Source organism: Hippoglossus stenolepis, chromosome 10, assembly GCF_022539355.2.
Source record: "Hippoglossus stenolepis isolate QCI-W04-F060 chromosome 10, HSTE1.2, whole genome shotgun sequence".
NCBI classification, from domain to species: domain Eukaryota; kingdom Metazoa; phylum Chordata; class Actinopteri; order Pleuronectiformes; family Pleuronectidae; genus Hippoglossus; species Hippoglossus stenolepis.
The window spans coordinates 2,916,459-2,937,098 of NC_061492.1; the positions used below are offsets into that span (position 1 = coordinate 2,916,459).

General features: G+C 41.1%; 2 protein-coding genes across 2 annotated transcripts in view; both read left to right on the forward strand.

Moving 5' to 3' along the window:
- LOC118116247 overlaps positions 1-20,640 on the forward strand; it is a 137,560-nt gene that overhangs the window by 30,185 nt on the left and 86,735 nt on the right. The window lies entirely within an intron of this gene.
- Positions 4,095-6,857, forward strand: LOC124851093 (phospholipase A and acyltransferase 4-like). Its single transcript, XM_035167730.2, has 4 exons — positions 4,095-4,156; positions 5,596-5,698; positions 5,833-6,089; positions 6,496-6,857. Exons 1-4 carry the CDS (start codon positions 4,145-4,147, stop codon positions 6,679-6,681), a joined length of 558 nt encoding a protein of 185 aa, XP_035023621.2. The 5' UTR covers positions 4,095-4,144; the 3' UTR covers positions 6,682-6,857.

Below are 20,640 nucleotides of genomic sequence, written 5' to 3' on the forward strand. Positions count from 1 at the left end.
CAGTTTCTGCAGCCCACAGGGAAACCACATCTTTACATTACGAACAATCGTGTTTATAATAAACTCAGATGCCATGTGAACAGAATGAATCAGTACATGATTTATAATAGAGTAAACAAGCTTCTGAAACATTTCAACTTTAATCACAGCAGAACAGATGCAGTTAAAACTCATTTTATTGAGCCCTTTATCTATTTATCTTTCTATTTATTTATTTAACACAATCTCCTGCAACTGAATACATGCAGATGTGAGTCCATTGTGATATTTCAAACACTACAGGAAGATGAACAAACTCTTTAATCACTGGGTTCATCTGTCACCTTCACTGTGTCGTATACATAATAATCCAGAATGTTCAACCAACCATCTCACAGCCATTAAAGGTCCAGTGTGTAAGATTTAGGTGAAAGGATCTATTGGCAGAAATTGAATATAAAATAATCCTAGTGATGCTTCCACTAGTGTGTTTCATCTAAATTGTATGAATTGTTGTTTTCTTTACCCTAGAATGGGTCGTTTATATTTAAATACTTTATATGAACATACTTTATATTTAAATACTTCATATGAATATACTTTATATTTAAATACTTCATATTTACATCAGGAGCAGGTCCTCTCTATGGAGGCAGCCATGTTTTTACAGTAGCCCAGACTGGACAAACTAAACCTTTTGAGTTTCTATGACGACTGAAGCTACCACAGGTTCTCTCTCATGTTTGGAAAGGGAGGGTGAGGTGAGGGTGTTCAGCTGCAACCTGACACTTCACCACTAGATGTCACTAGATTCTACACATTGAACCTTTAAGTGTGGTTTCATAAGGGGACTGTGGCAGAGCTTTACTGAGTGACATTCCACTCGTCCAGATTATATTTGAATGAAAGATTATCAAAATGTTTTGACCTGCAGTTTATCGATTGTTTAAAAATAACGGTTTGTCTCATCTTTTCTCTCTCAGGTTATTAAAACAGCGTGCAAAGTAGCAAAGTCGCCAAAGTCGCTGCAGCGGCGACTGCAGTCGTCGTTGCAGCGGCTACTGTCGCCGTCATAGTCACCCCAGTCGCTGCAGTCGCTGCAGTCTTCGCAGGCCCCGTAGTCGCCACAGTCGCTGTAGCAGTTGGGGCATTTGCTTTATGTAGATCTCTGTTTCACAGTCTTTCCAGCAGTCAAGAGGAAGAGGAAGACAACAAGAACAAAACTAGAACAAATCCCAAACACTGGCAACAATGAATGTTGGCATGTAGCTGACAGTGATTATGATTTAAACTTTTGAAATAAACAATCTCACTTGTGCAATCTGGTGAGAAAAAGGTTGTTGTTCAACACAGTTAAAAGACTTGACCTTGAATCAGATAAGACAATAAGGCATTAAATCATCTGGATGATCAGACTAAAGACACATCTCTTCAGACTTCACCTTGGATAAAAGATAAAATATATACTTCTATATCTGTTTAGTAGCACCTATATATATCTAGTAGCACTTATATAACACTTACATATAGCACTTTGTAGTTTGGCTTTCTTGAAGCAAATTGTACTTGATTCTTGTTGTTCTGGGTTTGTTCTCTCATGGTTGATGCTCTTATTGTCACTTTGGATAAAAGCGTCAGCTAATTGAAATGTGATGTGATGTGATGTTAGGGATGTTTCTTTGTCTTTCATGTCAGTTTTCACTTTTTAAACGGATCAAATAATCATTTGCACACAATTTATTTGCAATAAAACACAATTTAAGATACATTTCTTCAGTGTAAATGATTTTCCTCATTTAAAAAATATATTTAGCAAAGACATTTATCACATCTTTCCATTTTTCATCCAACTAATTTGTTGCGTTGTGATCAAGTCTTCATTATATAATCAATGTAATGACCGAAGTAGAATAAAATGAAAACTATCTTCCCAACGATGGATGTGTTTTTTATTTCAACACGTTGTGTTATGTTACTTTTGAAACGCGTATCTGAACTTTGCAGGAAAATAAAAGGATGTTAGATGTGTTTTTGAACAAAGTAAATGAAGCGGTGAGAGGTGGAGCAGGGCAGCGGAGAGGAAGAGGAGAACACAGTGATGCTTTTCTTGTGCTCTAGTTATGAGCTTAGAGGGTGTTTATCCTCCGTCGTGTCTGTGCCAACATTGTGCTGCATCACAGTCCGACACTGTTCACATGTGGAGCCTGTTACAGACGAGGCAGGTGGAGCCAGGAGGATTCACACAGATCTACATGCTGCATGTGTGTGTGTGTGTGGGGGTGCATGCTCTTATGTCTCTATCTCTGTGAGGACCAATATGAGTGTTATAACTTTCAAGTGGAGACATTTGTGGAAATAAAGGTGTTTTTACAGAGTCAGGACGTTTTTTTGAAAGTGGGTCTGATGTAAGTGTTGAGATGAGGGTTACACTTGTAGCTGTGATGGTTCGAGTGTCTCTTGGCCCGGGAGCAGGACGTACTGTATGACAGCTGCTTTTCATACAAAGCACAGCAGCATTGATCTGAGTGGGGGAATCTCTCCAAACATCCTGCTAAAAGGACGACGGGATCCCAGTGTTGCTCTGACTGAGGCCTTCCTGTTTCAAGCTCTCAACGAGGAGCTGGGGAGAAGTGAAACTTACAGCTCTCCCAGTTTGGACGTGTTCCTGAACATAAGATCTGATCCTCGGGCTGTGATTCGCCTCCCACCTCAATACTTACATTGAGCAAATTTTCTCTCACAGCGTCACAAATGGTGAAACATGACGAACCTGCTTCAAAATTCATGAGAAATGAAACTCAGCCCTCCGCTAGTAAATTATTGTGAAATTTGGGCCGTGCAGGCAGGTTATACAGGTTCTTTATCTGCAGTATTCCAGTGCACACACACAGGCTGCGGCAGAAGCTGATAGATGAAGAGCTGAAGACATGGCACGAAGGGTGAGTCTCCTCATGTTTGGAAGGGGAGGGTAAGGTGAGGGGTGTTCAGCTGCAACATGACACTTCACCACTACATTTCACAAAATTCTACACACTGGAAGAGGAAGAGGAAGAGGAAGACTACAGGAAGAAAACAAGAAGACACCATCAACACTGGCACTAATGAGACAGAAACATGACAAGAAAGATCTCTCCATTGTTTGAGTTGATGCAGCCGACATTGATTATGATTGAAACTATTTAAATAAACAATTTCACTTGTGCAGACTAGAGAGAAAACGGTTGTTGTGGTTCCTTCAACACAGTTAAAAGACTGGACCTTGAATCAGAACTAATTTAAGTCTTTCTTCAGTGAAAATGATTTTCCTAATTTTAAGACTTGAATCTAAACTGTGAATGTAAAAAATATATTTAGAAAAGCCATTTATCACGTTTCCATTTTTTCATTGTACTCATTTGTTTTGTTGTGATCAATTCTTTATTATATATTTAATGTAATCGAAGTAGAATTTGTGATGGAAATCTGAAAACACAAGAGGCTGGAACACCAAATTTGTCTTTGTGTATTTTAATAGGGGCTTTCTGCAGAAAGGATCAACACAGAGAGTCACAGTGATCTCAGAGTGAAGATGAGGAACAGTCAAATGCAAGGATCTTATATAGGAGAACTAAGGCTGTTTGCCTGAGCCAGTTCAGACTGGTTCTGTAGGCGCAGTTTGAGACAGGAATTAAAACACAGGAATAAATGATTTGCATAGTTTCCAAATAGATTCTTGGACAGTCAACAAGTAATAGAAAGGTCAAACAGGTATATAGAAAGGTCATATAGGTTTCAGGTCACAAACACTTCAGGTCATGGAGTCTTAGACAGGTCTGCAAAAAGTTACTCTTCAACTACAAAATAGGTTTCAACCACACTTAGTTATTTTCCACTACAAGTGAAACTCCCAGTTTGGACGCCTTCCTGAAAGTAGGATCTTAACCTCGGGCTGTATTCGCCTCCCACCTCAATACTTACATTGAGCAAATGTTCTCTCACAGCGTCACAAGCGGTCGAAACATGAACGAACCTGCTTCAAAATTCACGAGAAATGACACTCAGCACTCCGCTTATAAATTATTGTGAAATTTGGGCCGTTAAGGCAAGTTATACAGGTTCTTTATCTGCAGTATTCAGTGCACACACACAGGCTGCGGCAGAAGCTGATAGACGAAGAGGTGAAGACATGGCACAAACGGTGAGTCTCCTGCTGCTCATTAGTTACTGTAGATTTAGTTTTGTTCCTTTACAGTGAAACAGTTTAAAGGTTGTTTGTGCATCAAGGCACACACTTGTGATGTCATAAATAGGTGTAGATTAAAATATATCAACTTTACTTTGAGTTTGTTCACGTAATGTGTGCAAAGTGTTTTGTTGAGTGAGTAAAATATAAAATTATCATTTTAATGCAGCTTTAAAATGTAATTCTATCAAAGAGTTTACAACAGAAACCAGAATAAACAGGATGAAGTGTGTGATCACAGCTGCTTTTCAACAACAAACAGATTTATTTACCTAAAAGTGAACAAAATACAGAGTTCTGGTCCATAAGGAGTCGACTGAACAGAAACAGATCTAACAAAGGAGAAGATGTATAATGACTGATCAGAGCATTTCAGAAACAGAAGGAGCAAACAAAGACAAACAGCTTAACTACAAATTCCACCCCCAAAAAACAGCTAATTAGTAAGTCAGCATTAAACATGAAACCAATTAACCAAATTAAATTATAAATCCAAATCATCCTCCCCTATGATGTGGAAGGCACATGGTCCAGTCCAATTAGCTACCTCCTGTATTTAATGGCCGGCTTCAGTGAGTGACTCAAACTTAGAACTGAAGACAAACTTGATGAAACATCTAAAGTGTGACTGTGCAGAAGAAAACTAAACGTGTGCACCACCAATAGGAACTGAGGTGCTGTCGGTTCATTAAGAATAAGGAAAGTATGTTGCATGAAACAAAAGCCAGTGTGTTATTTATCTGATTTGCTGTCGTATGTGTGAATGTAATATAAATAAGGTCAAAAGGTAAATATAATAAATAAATATATGTTAACTATTAACTAAAGTGAGTTATGGACAGTTGAAGTCCCTGTGTGGCACAAAGTGATGCAACAAGTAAAATGGAGGTAAAAATATCCATGTTTAAAATTATCGGTGCAATAACCACAACAGGTTAGTTTCTAAAGGCGCTTTCACACCTTCCTTGTTTGGTCCGGACCCTTTGACTTAAATATCAGGTGTGAAAGGTTCCTCCAGCCAAAGAGGCGTTCAGGGTCGGATCAAACTGAAACATGGTTTGGTTCGTTTGCAGAGTGAAAACTAGAACTGCAGAGTTTGGACTTTCTGATTTAATGCAGGATAGTGCGCTCCATGAATTACAATGTGAAACCAAATCTAAACAGATCAAATGGAAACAATGTTGGTTTCAGACTTTTAGGTGTGAAAACGACTCAAGTAAACTTTCCTCCAAGTCCTGATACATTAGTGGAGTTTCTTTCGTACGTCAACCTGTGGCAGGGCTGTGTCGTCGTATGACCCTCGTGCTCGTGCACACAAACAAATACAACAGGAAGCCACGATGAAGAGCACTTTGATCACTGCACATTTACATTGACATTTACATTCTTTTTAGTTTAATGGAAAACCAGGAGACCTGATCGAGATCAGCCGTTGGGGCTATCAGCACTGGGCCGTCTACATCGGAGAGAATGAAGTGGTTCATTTAGTTCCAGAGGGTGAGTGAAGTGATAACTATATTCACGTCAGAATATCACATGGACATGACGTGTATTTCATGATGGCACCTTCCTCCTTTCCTCTTTCTTTGCCTCCCTGTTCTTCCTGTTTGTCTTTTCTATAAAACACACAGGTGGTGACTCATCTGGCTCGTTTGAGCTTCTGAGCAGCAGAGGAGAGGTGAAGCGTGAGAAGCTCACCGACGTGGTCGGCAATCACCGTTGCCAGGTCAACAATCTGCTGGATAACAGCGGTAAGGCTCGTGATCCTTCCATCATAGTGAAGGAGGCCTGTGCGATGGTGGGCAGCGAGCTACAGTACAACGTTGCCACTTACAACTGTGAGCACTTTGCTACCGAGATGCGATACGGCAAGGCAAAGTCTTGGCAGGTGTGTATCTAACTGTTGGGTTCGTTAACCTCGTTAACTCTTCCACAGCAAAATTAGTGGGTAGATGTTGTGTTACTGTCTTACTTTATATTTACATCAGGAGCAGGTCCTCTCTATGGAGGCAGCCATGTTTTTTACAGTAGCCCAGACTGGACAAACTAAACCTTTTCAGTTTCTATGACGACTGAATCTGCCACAGGTTCTCTCTCATGTTTGGAAGGGGAGGGTGGGGTGAGGGGTGTTCAGCTGCAACATGACACTTCACCACTAGATGCCACTAGATTCTACACACTGAACCTTTTAAATGTGGTTTCATAAGGGGACTGTGGCAGAGCCTAGTGACCTTTGACCTGCAGTTTGTCGATTGTTTAAATAACAACGGTTCTTCTCATCTTGTCTCTCGCAGGTTATAAGAGCAGCTTGGATCGCAGGCCTCACTGCAGCAGGTGGGGCCTTAGCAGCTATGGGTGCAGCTCTGTTCAGATATTTCGGTAAAGAGGAAAAGGAAGAGAAAAAGGAAGAAGAAAATGAAAAAGGAAGACTACAGGAAGAAGACATCATCAACACTGGCACTAATGAGACAGAAAAATGACAAGAAAGATCTCTCCATTGTTTGAGTTGATGCAGCCGACATTGATTATGATTGAAACTATTTAAATAAACAATTTCACTAGTGCAGACTAGAGAGAAAACGGTAGTTGTGGTTCCTTCAACACAGTTAAAAGACTGGACCTTGAATCAGATAAGACAATAAAGCATTAAATCATCTGGAGGTTTCTTTTTGTCTGACATGTCATTCGTCACTTTTTAAACGGACCAAATAATCATTTGCACACAATTTATTTGCAATAAAACACAATTTAAAGGGGACATAGCATGCCCATTTTACCACAAGTTGATATGGTTCCTTGGGGTCTTAATGAAATGTCTGTAACATACTTTGGTCAAAATACCACAAGGATCATTTAAAACAGCACCCTTTTTACCCTGTATAAAACAGCCCTCCACAGAGTGACCTGTTTTGACTGCCTGTTCCTTTAAATGCGAATGAGCCAGCTCCCCCCTCCCCCCATGATTTTAAACGATATAAATTACATATTTTATATGATATAAATTATCAAATATGCATCCCATACTTTGTATTCCCCTTCTGTTGTCCTGGAGTTTTAATTTTCCCAATCACATAATTAAATGTCCCCCTCTGCCCATCCACTACAAGCACACAAGCAGACAGACAGAGAGAGAAAGAGAGGGGTGGGGGCTATGAAGACCATCATTTACCCCCGAACCCGACATTCAACGGGTACAACAACAAGCGGAGAAAGCAGAATCGCGGGCTGACCTTATATATACAGTCTATGGGGCTGACCAGCGGAGAAATGCTCTGCCCGTGTGAACAGCCAGGCGGCTGCGTGCTGGAGAACGGCGCTGCGCTGCCTCGCGGGCGCTTCCGCGTCGGTGTTAACCCGGCGTAACGAGTGGGGGCTCTGTGTGTTTGGCCGGTGTTACAGTAGCGCTGAACACTGCGGAAGTCTTCCACACTGCTGGCTGTGTGGCATTGACACAAATTCCAGCTCACGCATGGGAGAGCGAGCGGTCGCTCCCGAGCAGCTGCTGCAGCCTCCCAGTCCCAACGATCCAGACAAATGCCACATGTGAGTGAATCGCGGGCTGACCAGCGGAGAAATGCTCGTCCCGTGTGAACAGCCAGGCGGCTGCGCGCTTGGGAACGGCGCTGCGCTGCCTCGCAGCCTCGCTGCGTCCGGTGTAAACCCGGCGTAACGAGTGTGGGGGCGGGGGATGAGGTGGGGGGTGGGCCAAGGCCATGTAGGGAGACTTCCAGTGCCTTGTTACGACACAATACACAGGAAGCTCATTCGAGTCACTCAAGCATGACGTTTCTGACTTAGAGGAACCATAACAAAACACGCGAGTGTTTTTTTTCCAGAGTTTTTGGGTTGGTAGACATGAGCCAGATACCCACATTAACCTGTAGAAGCACTAACAAAGTGGAATTTGCATGCTATGTCCCCTTTAAGATACATTTCTTCCGTCTAAATAATTTTCCTCATTGTAAAAATATATTTAGAAATTACATTTATCACATTTTCATCCCACTAATTTGTTGCGTTGTGATCAATTCTTCATTATATATTTAATGTAATAAATGAAGTAGAATTAAATGAAAACTATCTTCCCAACACTGGATGTGTTTTTTTTTATTTCAACACGTTGTGTTATGTTACTTTTGAAACGCGTATCTGAACTTTGCAGGAAAATAAAAGGATGTTAGATGTGTTTTTGAACAAAGTAAATGAAGCGGTGAGAGGTGGAGCAGGGCAGCGGAGAGGAAGAGGAGAACACAGTGATGCTTTTCTTGTGCTCTAGTTATGAGCTTAGAGGGTGTTTATCCTCCGTCGTGTCTGTGCCAACATTGTGCTGCATCACAGTCCGACACTGTTCACATGTGGAGCCTGTTACAGACGAGGCAGGTGGAGCCAGGAGGATTCACACAGATCTACATGCTGCATGTGTGTGTGTGTGTGTGTGTGGGGGTGCATGCTCTTATGTCTCTATCTCTGTGAGGACCAATATGAGTGTTATAACTTTCAAGTGGAGACATTTGTGGAAATAAAGGTGTTTTTACAGAGTCAGGATGTTTTTTTGAAAGTGGGTCTGATGTAAGTGTTGAGATGAGGGTTACACTTGTAGCTGTGATGGTTCAAGTGTCTCTTGGCCCGGGAGCAGGACGTACTGTATGACAGCTGCTTTTCATACAAAGCACAGCAGCATTGATCTGAGTGGGGGGGGGGAATCTCTCCAAACATCCTGCTAAAAGGACGACGGGATCCCAGTGTTGCTCTGACTGAGGCCTTCCTGTTTCAAGCTCTCAACGAGGAGCTGGGGAGAAGTGAAACTTACAGCTCTCCCAGTTTGGACGTGTTCCTGAACATAAGATCTGATCCTCGGGCTGTGATTCGCCTCCCACCTCAATACTTACATTGAGCAAATGTTCTCTCACAGCGTCACAAATGGTCGAAACATGAACGAACCTGCTTCAAAATTCATGAGAAATGAAACTCAGCCCTCCGCTAGTAAATTATTGTGAAATTTGGGCCGTGCAGGCAGGTTATACAGGTTCTTTATCTGCAGTAGTCCAGTGCCCACACACAGGCTGCGGCAGAAGCTGATAGATGAAGAGCTGAAGACATGGCACGAAGGGTGAGTCTCCTCATGTTTGGAAGGGTAAGGTGAGGGTGTTCAGCTGCAACATGACACTTCACCACTACATTTCACAAAATTCTACACACTGGAAGAGGAAGAGGAAGAGGAAGAGGAAGAGGAAGAGGAAGACTACAGGAAGAAAACAAGAAGACATCATCAACACTGGCACTAATGAGACAGAAACATGACAAGAAAGATCTCTCCATTATTTGAGTTGATGCAGCCGACATTGATTATGATTGAAACTATTTAAATAAACAATTTCACTTGTGTAGACTAGAGAGAAAACGGTTGTTGTGGTTCCTTCAACACAGTTAAAAGACTGGACCTTTTATCAGAACTAATTTAAGTCTTTCTTCAGTGAAAATGATTTTTCTAACTTCAAGACTTGAATCTAAACTGTGAATGTAAAAAATATATTTATAAAAGACATTTATCACATGTTTCCATTTTTTCATTGTACTCATTTTTGTTGTTGTGATCAATTCTTCATTATATATTTAATGTAATAATCGAAGTAGAATTGAATGAAAACTATCTTCCCAACAATGGATGTGTTTTTTTTATTTCAACATGTTGTGTTATTTGACTTTTGAAACGAGTATCTGTACTTTGCAGGAAAATATAAGGATGTTAGATTTGTATTTGAAATTGTTTCAATCGTGCAAATGTTCTCTCACAGCTTCACAAATGGTCAAAACCTGAATGCAGAGTTGCTGCTGGACATTTCTAGAGAAATTAAACTTCGCCCACTTACAGGAAATGATTGTGAAGTTGGGAGAGGTTCTTTATCTGCAGTAGTCCAGTGCACACACACAGGATGTGACAGAAGCTGATAGACGAAGAGCTGAAGACATGGCACCAACCAAGCAGGTGAGTCTCCTGCTGCTCATGACTTACAGTAGATTTAGTTTTTGTTCCTTTACAGTGAAACTGTTTTAATTTTATTTGTGAACTAAAAAAAGCACAAAATACAGAGTTCTGGTCCATAAGGGGTCGACTGAACAGAACTTAATTTTTATAAACTTTAATCAAATGTAACTGAACAGAATCGGATCTGAACAAAGACAAAAACAGATCTAACTAAGAGGAAGATATATAAAGACTGATCAGAGCATTTCAGAAACAAAAACAAAGAGACAGAGAGAGAGCAGGGCCTAATAGTTATCTGAAGTGCATGTAGTGGAGATACTGATATTGGGGATATAAAACATTTCTGATGCTAATACATCAGCTGATATATATTCCTATGGTGTCGTTATCAAACCCTTATTACATAAAAATGTAAATGAGGCTTGATATTATACTGTTTAATTGTAAACTCTACTTTAAATTAATATGAATATAAATAATTCAAAATAAAGCGTGATATAAATAAAGAGCAGTATATATAATAAATCTATATAAATATAGATAAATATAGAGCATGAAATGTGTGTGTAGCGTGAGGGAAAGCCGGGATAATGAGGGATTGCAACAACGCCACCTGGGGAATTTCACCTCCAGGAAATGAGTAAACTCTGGTGTGCAACAGCACAGGTTCGTGTTTATCACAGGGCAAGAGACGTGTTTTACTCGTAGAAAAGAACTTTAATGTAACTCAATAAATGCAAACAAAAAGCACAATGAAACAAACAATCAACAGAACACAAATTAACATATGAAATTAAACACTTTAGACAAGAGCAACACAGGGACAGGGCTGGGACTTACCACGGCGACGAGAACCAAATGAAAAAGGAAGGATTAATAAACTAACCACACCTGAAACCAACAAAACGGGTCGTGAAGAAAACGCCACCACCAGGGATTGGGTCGCCGCCTCAGGCCCACAGCACCTGACCAACAACAAAAAGATAATTAAAACATGTCAGTGTTAAACCAAGATGGCGCCGCAGACGGCTGCCTCGGTGTGTTGGTGCACGATGTTTTGTCTTGTTTCGTTAGTTAATTCAGTGTTTTGCCTAAGAACCGGGAGCTCTTTCACCAGAGAAATGCTCATGAACATCAGGGTCATAACTCCTGAGAATTCATTTCTGACTTTTATTGCCTCATCTGTCGAAATTTTGGATATTCTGGTCAAAGGTGCCCTCACCTTCGTACATACAGTGAAGCGACGGAGGAGAGGTAAACGTGCCGGTTCGCTTGTGCGTATTTTTTTATCAAATGCAAACCCTTCTACTCCCCCCGTGAGTTCATTTCATTCATTCTGGTCGGTGTTTACATTCCACCGCAGGCTAACGTGCAAGAGGCACAACGCATGCTCGCCGACCAGATACTGTGTGTGGAACAGACTAACCCGGACTCCTTAGTTATTGTCCTCGGCGACTTTAACAAAGGAAATCTCACCCGCGAACTCCCCAAATACAAACAATTTATTAAATGCCCGACCAGAGAGGAGAATATTCTGGAACACTGTTACACCACAGTAAGCAGTGCCTATCACGCCGTCCCCCGGGCTGCACTGGGACTCTCGGACCACGTCATGGTCCATTTGATTCCTGCATACAGGCAGAAACTAAAACTCTGCAAACCTGTTGTGAGGACTTCAAAGCAGTGGACCAGTGAAGCTGTGGAGGATCTTCAGGCGTGCTTGGACTGTACAGATTGGGAGGTGTTCAGGACTGCTACAAACAGTCTGGACGAGTACACAGATACTCCGCTAATAGAATTAGAATATTAATAAAAGTTAGGCGTCCCTCCGGGGTAGTCACTCCACGCGTCAACTCAAATGACCTTGGAGAGCCACAGTGAAAGAGAGATAACACTTCCTTTAAAGCCAGGACAGTGCCTTATCAGCCAGAACAGCAGGGCCGTCTGAAGCGTGGTGGCCAATGTCGGCCGACGAAGGAACAGGGCCTCACCCTATCAAGCTAAAGTTCAGCCACACAGCAACCCGGAGGATGAGAGTCTCCACGGCTGTAGCTGAATCAAGCAAGTAGACCCGCTACTGCGCCCCGAAGGTCCCTGGCGGAGCGATCCCACACCAGCGATCAGCCGCACTGTGTTTAGGGGGGATGCCTGAGTAGTGGGCTGGCTGTTGCGCCAAACGCCAACTCTGCCACGGCAACAAAGCGAACAGAACTTAAGTTTTATAAACTTTAACCAAATGTAACTGAACAGAATCGGATCTGAACAAAGACAAAAACAGATCTAACTAAGAGGAAGATATATAATGACTGATCTGGGGTCTCATTTATCAAACATTGCGTAGGATTCATACTAAAAGTTTACGTACGCCAAAAGCCGGAAATGGCGTACGCCAAAGAAAATTCCGTTTATAAAACCGTCGCACGCACACCTGAGCGCAATGTTCGCTTATAAATCACAGTCCACCTGGAAGCGTTCGTGCGTGGATCTGCCTCCAAATCCGCCCTCCACACGCCCACTTTCAACCATAAATGGTCAATGCAAAGCACGGCATGAATATTAAATTATGCTGCTGACCAATGGGTTTCCACCGTGAGTCCTGACGAGATTCCGGCATCAAGCGATGAGAAGAGGAAGTGAAACTTTCTGACACTGACATCGAGGTGTTTGTTAGTGAGGTGGGGTGAAGAGCGATTCATGGGACAGCAGTGATGTCACTAATAAAGAAAATACACTGATACTCTGCTGCTGTTAACACACTGAGTGAGAGTGAAGACGATAGAAAGAACCGAGCCTGAAATAAAAAAAGATCACAGATCACAGATCAATAGAATCTATATCAGCTGATCAGACATCGCTGAACCCTCGTTTCCTCCTCGTCCTTCCATTCGTGTGCACACATCCCGCAGAATCACGCACCAGTGTCACGGCAGTATTTATTTATTTAGAGCATCGGACCGATTCCCTCACATCAGTGGATCCTCACCTCCTCTGGGATATTATTTGGAAAGTTTTTTCATTTCTTGTAAGTGATCTCCAGGTCGCTCTGTGCGCCTGATGGCACAGTCCCGTTCACTGCAGTGATCTGATGATACACGCGCAGTGTCAGAAGATATTATTAAAACCTATTCATGACTCGGCTCCGTAACTCCGCTGTTAAATGGAATCTAAACGTAATTTGCTGTAAGTTGTTTTATATATTTTTTAATTAAAAGGTTCGTGTGGAACAGTTATGTCGCGCGAGCACAACTAAAGCTGTTGGTTTTAATGTAAATGATGAAGTGGATCAATAATCTGCTTCAGTTCACCACCTCACGTCTGCGTCGCCACTTTCCCGTCTCCAAAACGTTCGTACGCATGGGTCAGAGTTTGTGTGGAAATACGCAAATTTTCCCGTCAAGTTTGTTTTTATAAAATATTTTGAGCGTACACAACGGTTATAAATGAGACCCCAGAGCATTTCAGAAACAAAAGGAGGAGAGAGAGAGAGAGAGAGAGAGAGAGAGAGAGAAAGAGAGAGAGAGAGAGAGAGAGAGAGAGAGAGAGAGAGAGAGAGAGAGAGAGAGAGAGAGAGAGAGAGAGAGAGAGAGAGAGAGAGAGAGAGAGAGAGAGAGAGAGAGAGAGAGAGAGAGAGAAAGTGAAAGTGAAAGTGAAAACTAGAACTGCAGAGTTTGGACTTTCTGATTTAATGCTGCCTCAACTTCTTCACAACTTCAACAGAACTTCTTGTTGTCTTCACCTCTGATGATTTAATGCTTGAACGACAAGGACGTTCATTTTGTGAGAGTAAAATCAAAATGATGACAGAGTTCCAACAAAACTAATGAAATCAATGGGTTCATTAGTTTTCTCCCATCAAACGAAACACTACCTTTTTTCACATGCACTTTATTCAAACCACTTGGTGAATACAGCACCTGAACACGTTGTTGGGCCATGGTTCTTTGTGAAACCACACTTCGGCCTACATGTTCAGTCAAGAGCCTGAAGCCGCATGTTCCTCCAAGACTCAGTCTCCCAGGGGCCATCAAGAACCAGAGCAAGGAACTCAGTCTCCCAGGGAGCATCAGAGGTGTGAAAACCCCCCCAGGGACACAGGTTTCAACTCCCATTGGTCACTCTGGACCCCATGACCTGTGAGGTCACCGGGCCAATATAAGCCAGGTTTATCCAACTCTTCACCCTCTTTCTACACTCCCTCCAAGGAGAGAAGGCTGCGAGCCTCTTCTGCCTCTTCCTACAATCCTTCTACAGGAAGGAAGGCTGTTCGAGAGGAGCACAAAGGTGCAGCTTCCAGCTCATCTCACCAAGGAAACTTCCTCGCCCTCCAAGCTCTACCAACGTCCTAGCAGCGACTAGATGTCCTGCTTGCAAACTTCAGCCAGCAACTGAGCTACACAGCTCAACCAAAACCAGCAAGACAACACAAAACTGCGAACTGCACAGCAACTTCCCTTTTTCCCCTTTCCACGGACGGGTAACACAACTGGGCTTAATAATTATACTAGGCTAAGCAAGACTGTTTATTCGATTCTGTGTGATGTTTATAAGTTTGATTTGTGGTGTTGTGATATTTTGGGTACAAGTTATTGAGAAAATAATGTTAGTCTGTTATGCTCTTCACAGTCTTTCGTTGCATCCAATCTAGTAACTTTGTCTAATTTCGCACACACACACAGACACATGCATATTCCTTCACCTCATTATCTCTGACTCCTGCTACATGTCGTAAAGACAATAGGGGAGGGTGTTATCTTCAAAGTGGCCAGCAGCCATTTTGGGAGCACATAGGGGGGAAAAGGGTGTTTTCTCTTTGGCCAGCCGCCATCTTGAAAGCACGCTGACTCACACAGACACACACACATTTATACACACATACCTATCTTTGTTTAGCAATTAGACCGTTAGTAATTTGTGTTTTTATACTTTATTATATTCATAATAAATGTTTTCTTTCACAAATGTTTTTCATTAATGTTGCATAAGTGAATTTTGCCAACCTCTACACTGTCAAAGAGCCATATCCTTCAACTTAGCTAACTATCTATATGGTAATTTTGGTTATAGTTATTAATTTAATTGTTAATCACAGTTCCAAATTTGTAGTTAGAACCTTTATGAGACTTTATTCAATAAATTGGCTATCTTTTCCCTTCCTTTGAAGGGTGGTGCCCCGAGGTAACTTTAATCAATTAAAGTTATTATTTAAATATTAATAATAAAATATTAATATTTAATATTTTATTTTGATAACCAAATTTATTGAATGCCGAAAGGCACACCATTTTATGGTATCATGTTTAATGCATTATGGCACAACATCTGAAACAGATAAATAATTTCACTTCCAGAAATCCTATTAGTATCTTTCATGGCCTGTTAATGGATGTGTGTTTGTGCTGTGGAAAAGAATTCAATTATATTCAGATCAACGAGACAAGACAACTAAGAGATGGACCTGGTGAATAAAAAGTGTGAGTATTAATATTCCAGTAAGTGATGGGAATCCTCATCTTATCAATATGGAGATGGGTGTTTTCATTATACATCCTATTATTCTATCTGGCCTGCGTGTGTTTGACATTATTCACGATCACTGGATATAACGCAAAGATCAACACAATTCTAATTAAAATTACTGCAAATTTTGGTCAGAATTTGAGCATGTTAAAGCCCTCAAAAAGCCAATTCATTTGCCTGAAATTTTTTTAATAATAATTAAAAGCTTTGGGTATTGCAGATTTACTAACCAGTCTTTTCTCATATGGGAGGAGTAAATAAATAATACAAATTAATTAAAGCCCTCAAAAAGCCAATTCATTTGCCTGAAAAAAAAAAAAATTTAATTAAATACAAAAAGAACCAGAAATATCAATGTTTAATGAAATTTCTAGGGCTAGTGGAGAGAGCGATCAATGACCAAGCGCACGTCTCCGCGTTGCATGCGTTTTGCGCACTGCGGCAAGGATAAACGCTTCACTTCCTTTGTCCGTCACGTTATGTCGATTCTTGCCTGCTAATTGCTCATTACGGTCAACGCTATCAATTGCACATCACACTGTGAAAATTTTACGTAAATTGAATGATAGTTGTAAAACAAAGCTTATTTCCTGTTGCCAATAGGTGGCGCCATCAGTATTATTACATACAGACTAATAGATCTGTTCAAGTAGGGGCTCTCATGTAGCGTGAGCAATTTTGTGTCAATTGGACAATGTTACAACAACCTCATTTTCACACTGATCAGTAGGTGGCACTATGACCCTGAGAAAATATTGACACATGGAGCTGTTCAGGCTTGGACTCTGATCATGAGACAGAAGTTTGGTGGTGATAGGACAATGCACAGCGGAGTTATGACAACATCGTGTCCTTTGGCGAAGGATGATCCTTCGCCGCACCTCAATGTTTACACGGTTTGAGGAAATGTCACAATTCTGAGAGAGAGAAAGAGAGAGAGAGAGATGTGGAGTGGAGTTGTTTGTTGACGGCTCAGCATCAAAGGATTCATGGACCATCTATGTCCGAGATACAGAACATCGTGTTTTGATGGCGTGTAATCAAACTTTGACGTCACGCCACGGTCACACTGTGTGATGAAAAATCGATCTTTGAGTTAGTTTGTATCTCCATCTTGTTGAGATGACACTCATCTCAATTTGAAGTTGATCAGATGAAAGCCCTGTACCTCAAAGTAAAAATGTGGAATATGGCCAAAATGGCCACTAAATGCAAAATGGCGGGCTTCCTGTTGCGTTTTTCAAATTGCACCTCAGACTTTTTTCTTTGTCTGGTCATGATACACCTGTGTTTTTGTGAAGATCGGTCAATGTGAACGCGTTCCGGGGGGCTCGGGGGGCGCCGTTGAGCCATTTTGCTATCACTATTATTACATACAGACTAATAGATCTGTTGTAGGGGCTCTGATGTAGCGTGAGCAATTTTGTGTCAATTGGACAATGTTACCACAACTCAATTATCACACTGATCAGTAGGTGGCGCTATGACCCTGCACTAATATTAATATATGGAGCTGTTTAGGTCAGGATTGTGATCATAGGTCAGCATTTGGGGGCCGGTTGGATAATGCAGAGTGGATTCACAAAATACTTCCTGTTTCATGGTGAATCAGTAGGTGGCGCTATGACACTGAGGAAATATTGACACATAGAGCTGTTCAGGCTTGGTCTCTGATCATGAGACAGAAGTTTGGCGGTAATAGGGCAATGCACACTGGACTTATGACAACATCGTCTCCTTTGGCGAAGGATGAACCTTCGCCGCACCTCAATGTTTACACGGTTTGAGGAAATGTCACAATTCTGACCATGATCCAATGACTTGACTGAGCTCTTTTGAGCTGTATATTGTTAAGCAGCCAGGAGCAGTTCATCAAAGTATAAAACATGTCACTTCTGGTAGCCAGCAGGTGGCGCTGTGATTTTAAGTCATGATTTCTGTGTAGATGTCATCAGGCCGGGACTCTTGTCTTACATGTCTAGTTTGGACTCGATTGGACCAAATATGTCAGAGATACAGAACCTCGTGTTTTGATGGCGTCTAATCAAAATTCTACGCCTCGCCACGGTCACACTGTGTCATGAAATCAAATATACCGATTCAGTTTATGTCATGGCCATTTTTAATGTGGAAAATGGCCAAAATGGCTACTAAAGTCAAAATGGCGGGCTTCCTGTTTGGTCTAGCATATCTATCCAATAGACTTTTTTGTTTGTCATGAAAAGACACATGTCCCTATCGATTTTTGTACATGTCGGCCAATCGTGGTGCCGGGGCTGCCCTTTAGTGGGCGCTATTCAGTTATTTTGCCACGCCCATTTCTTAAAACCATCTGAATGTCTGCATGGGGGCTATTGCTACACAAATGTAGTTTGAGTGAGATAGACCCATGAACACTGAAGTTACAGCAATTGGGTGTGTCACAGCGAGTTGATGAACTTTGACGCCATGCCACTGTTATGGCATTTGACAAAAAGTCACAGTGATCTTATGCATTATCAATGTCTTGAGACCCATTTGCCACAGTTTGACATGGCTGCGGGCAGTGAATGAGGAGGAATACCTCCAAATGTAAGACGTTCCAAAAACAAGACATTTCCTGTTACCACCAGGGGGCGCTGTGATTTTAAGTCATGATTTCTGTGTCATCAGGCCGGGACTCTTGTCTTACATGTCTCGATTGGACTCGATTGGACCATGTATATCCGAGATACAGAACCTCGTGTTTTGATGGCGTGTAATCAAACTTTGACGAAAAATCGATCTTTGAGTTAGTTTTTATCTCCATGTTGTTGTGATGACACTCATCTCAATTTGAAGTTGATCTGATGAAAGCCCTGGGACATATACAGAGCCAGAACTCTGTATATTGTTCACTTTTAGGTAAATATATTTGTTCATTGTTGAAAAGCATTTGTGAAGCTGTGAGAGAACATTTGCACGATTGAAACAATTTAAAAAGCAAATCAAACATCCTTATATTTTCCTGCAAAGTACAGATACTCTTTTCAAAAGTGACATAACACAACATGTTGAAATAAAAAACACATCCATTGTTGGGATGATAGTTTTCATTTAATTCTACTTCGATTAAGATATTAAATATAAAATGAAGAATTGATCACAACGCAACAAATTAGTGGGATGAAAAAATGTGATCTTTGCTAAATATATTTTTAAAATGAGGAAAATCATTTAGACTGAAGAAATTTATCTTAAATTGTGTTTTATTGCAAATAAATTGTGTGCAAATGATTATTTGATCCGTTTAAAAAGTGAAAATGACATGTCAGACAAAGAAACATCCCTAACATCACATCACATCACATTTCAATTAGCTGACGCTTTTATCCAAAGCGACAATAAGAGCATCAACCATGAGAGAACAAACCCAGAACAACAAGAATCAAGTACAATTTGCTTCAAGAAAGCCAAACTACAAAGTGCTATATGTAAGTGTTATATAAGTGCTACTAGATATATATAGGTGCTACTAAACAGATATAGAAGTATATATTTTATCTTTTATCCAAGGTGAAGTCTGAAGAGATGTGTCTTTAGTCTGATCATCCAGATGATTTAATGCCTTATGGTCTTATCTGATTCAAGGTCAAGTCTTTTAACTGTGTTGAACAACAACCTTTTTCTCTCCAGATTGCACAAGTGAGATTGTTTATTTAAAAGTTTAAATCATAATCACTGTCAGCTACATGCCAACATTCATTGTTGCCAGTGTTTGGGATTTGTTCTTGTTTTGTTCTTGTTGTCTTCCTCTTCCTCTTAACTGCTGGAACTACTGCGAAACAGAGATCTACATAAAGCAATTGTCCCACCTACTGCGAGTCCTGCAGCGACAACGGGGCTTCCGGTGACCAAGACGACTGCGACGCCTGCGATCAAAGATTTTTTTTTCACCTGCGAGAGACAAGATGAGACTAACCGTTATTTTTTAAACAATCGACAAACTGAAGGTCAAAACATTTTGATAATCTTTCATTGAAATATAATCTCTGCCACAGTCCCCTTATGAAACCACACTTAAAGGTTCAGTGTGTAGAATCTAGTGACATCTAGTGGTGAAGTGTCATGTTGCAGCTGAACACCCCTCACCTCACCCTCCCCTTCCAAACATGAGAGAGAACCTGTGGCAGCTTCAGTCGTCATAGAAACTCAAAAGGTTTAGTTTGTCCAGTCTGGGCTACTGTAAAAAACATGGCTGCCTCCGTAGTGAGGACCTGCTCCTGATGTAAATATAAAGTATTTAAATATAAAGTATGTTGATAAAAAGTATTTAAATATAAACGACCCATTCTAGGGTAAAGAAAACAACAATTCGTACAATTTAGATGAAACACACTAGTGGAAACATCACTAGGATTATTGTATATTCAATTTCTGCCAATAGATCATTTCACCTAAATCTTACACACTGGACCTTTCATGGCTGTGAGATGGTTGGTTTAACTTTCTGGATTATTATGTATATGTGGTATGCCCCAAAATATTTGATTTAATTACTTTAATAGTAATTTTTGCAATTATTCAAATAATATACGTGATAGTCACGTGGGTGAATGTTTCATATGCATTATGGAGAGATCAGTAAATGGCAGCAGCACTCAGGTGGAACGTGTGGCACGGGAGCAGCCACCGTACTGTCTGTTTGGGGGTAACTTCCACCCACATGCCAGATGCAGTCTGGATGATGAGCTGAATGCTCCGTGTCTTTATTGCTGCTGCGTTCATGCTGTATTTGACAGGTTAGCAGTGGGTGAGAGTCACCTACATTAACTCCTTAAAGTTTAGCTTTATCACCACGAGTGTTATTGAGACATGTTGACGTTGTTTTGATTATTTTACTAGACTGTTAAAAACTTCGAAACTCCGCTGGACAGTGAGGCGGGAGACACTCGCGCCACCGGGTGGGCGGTGACCA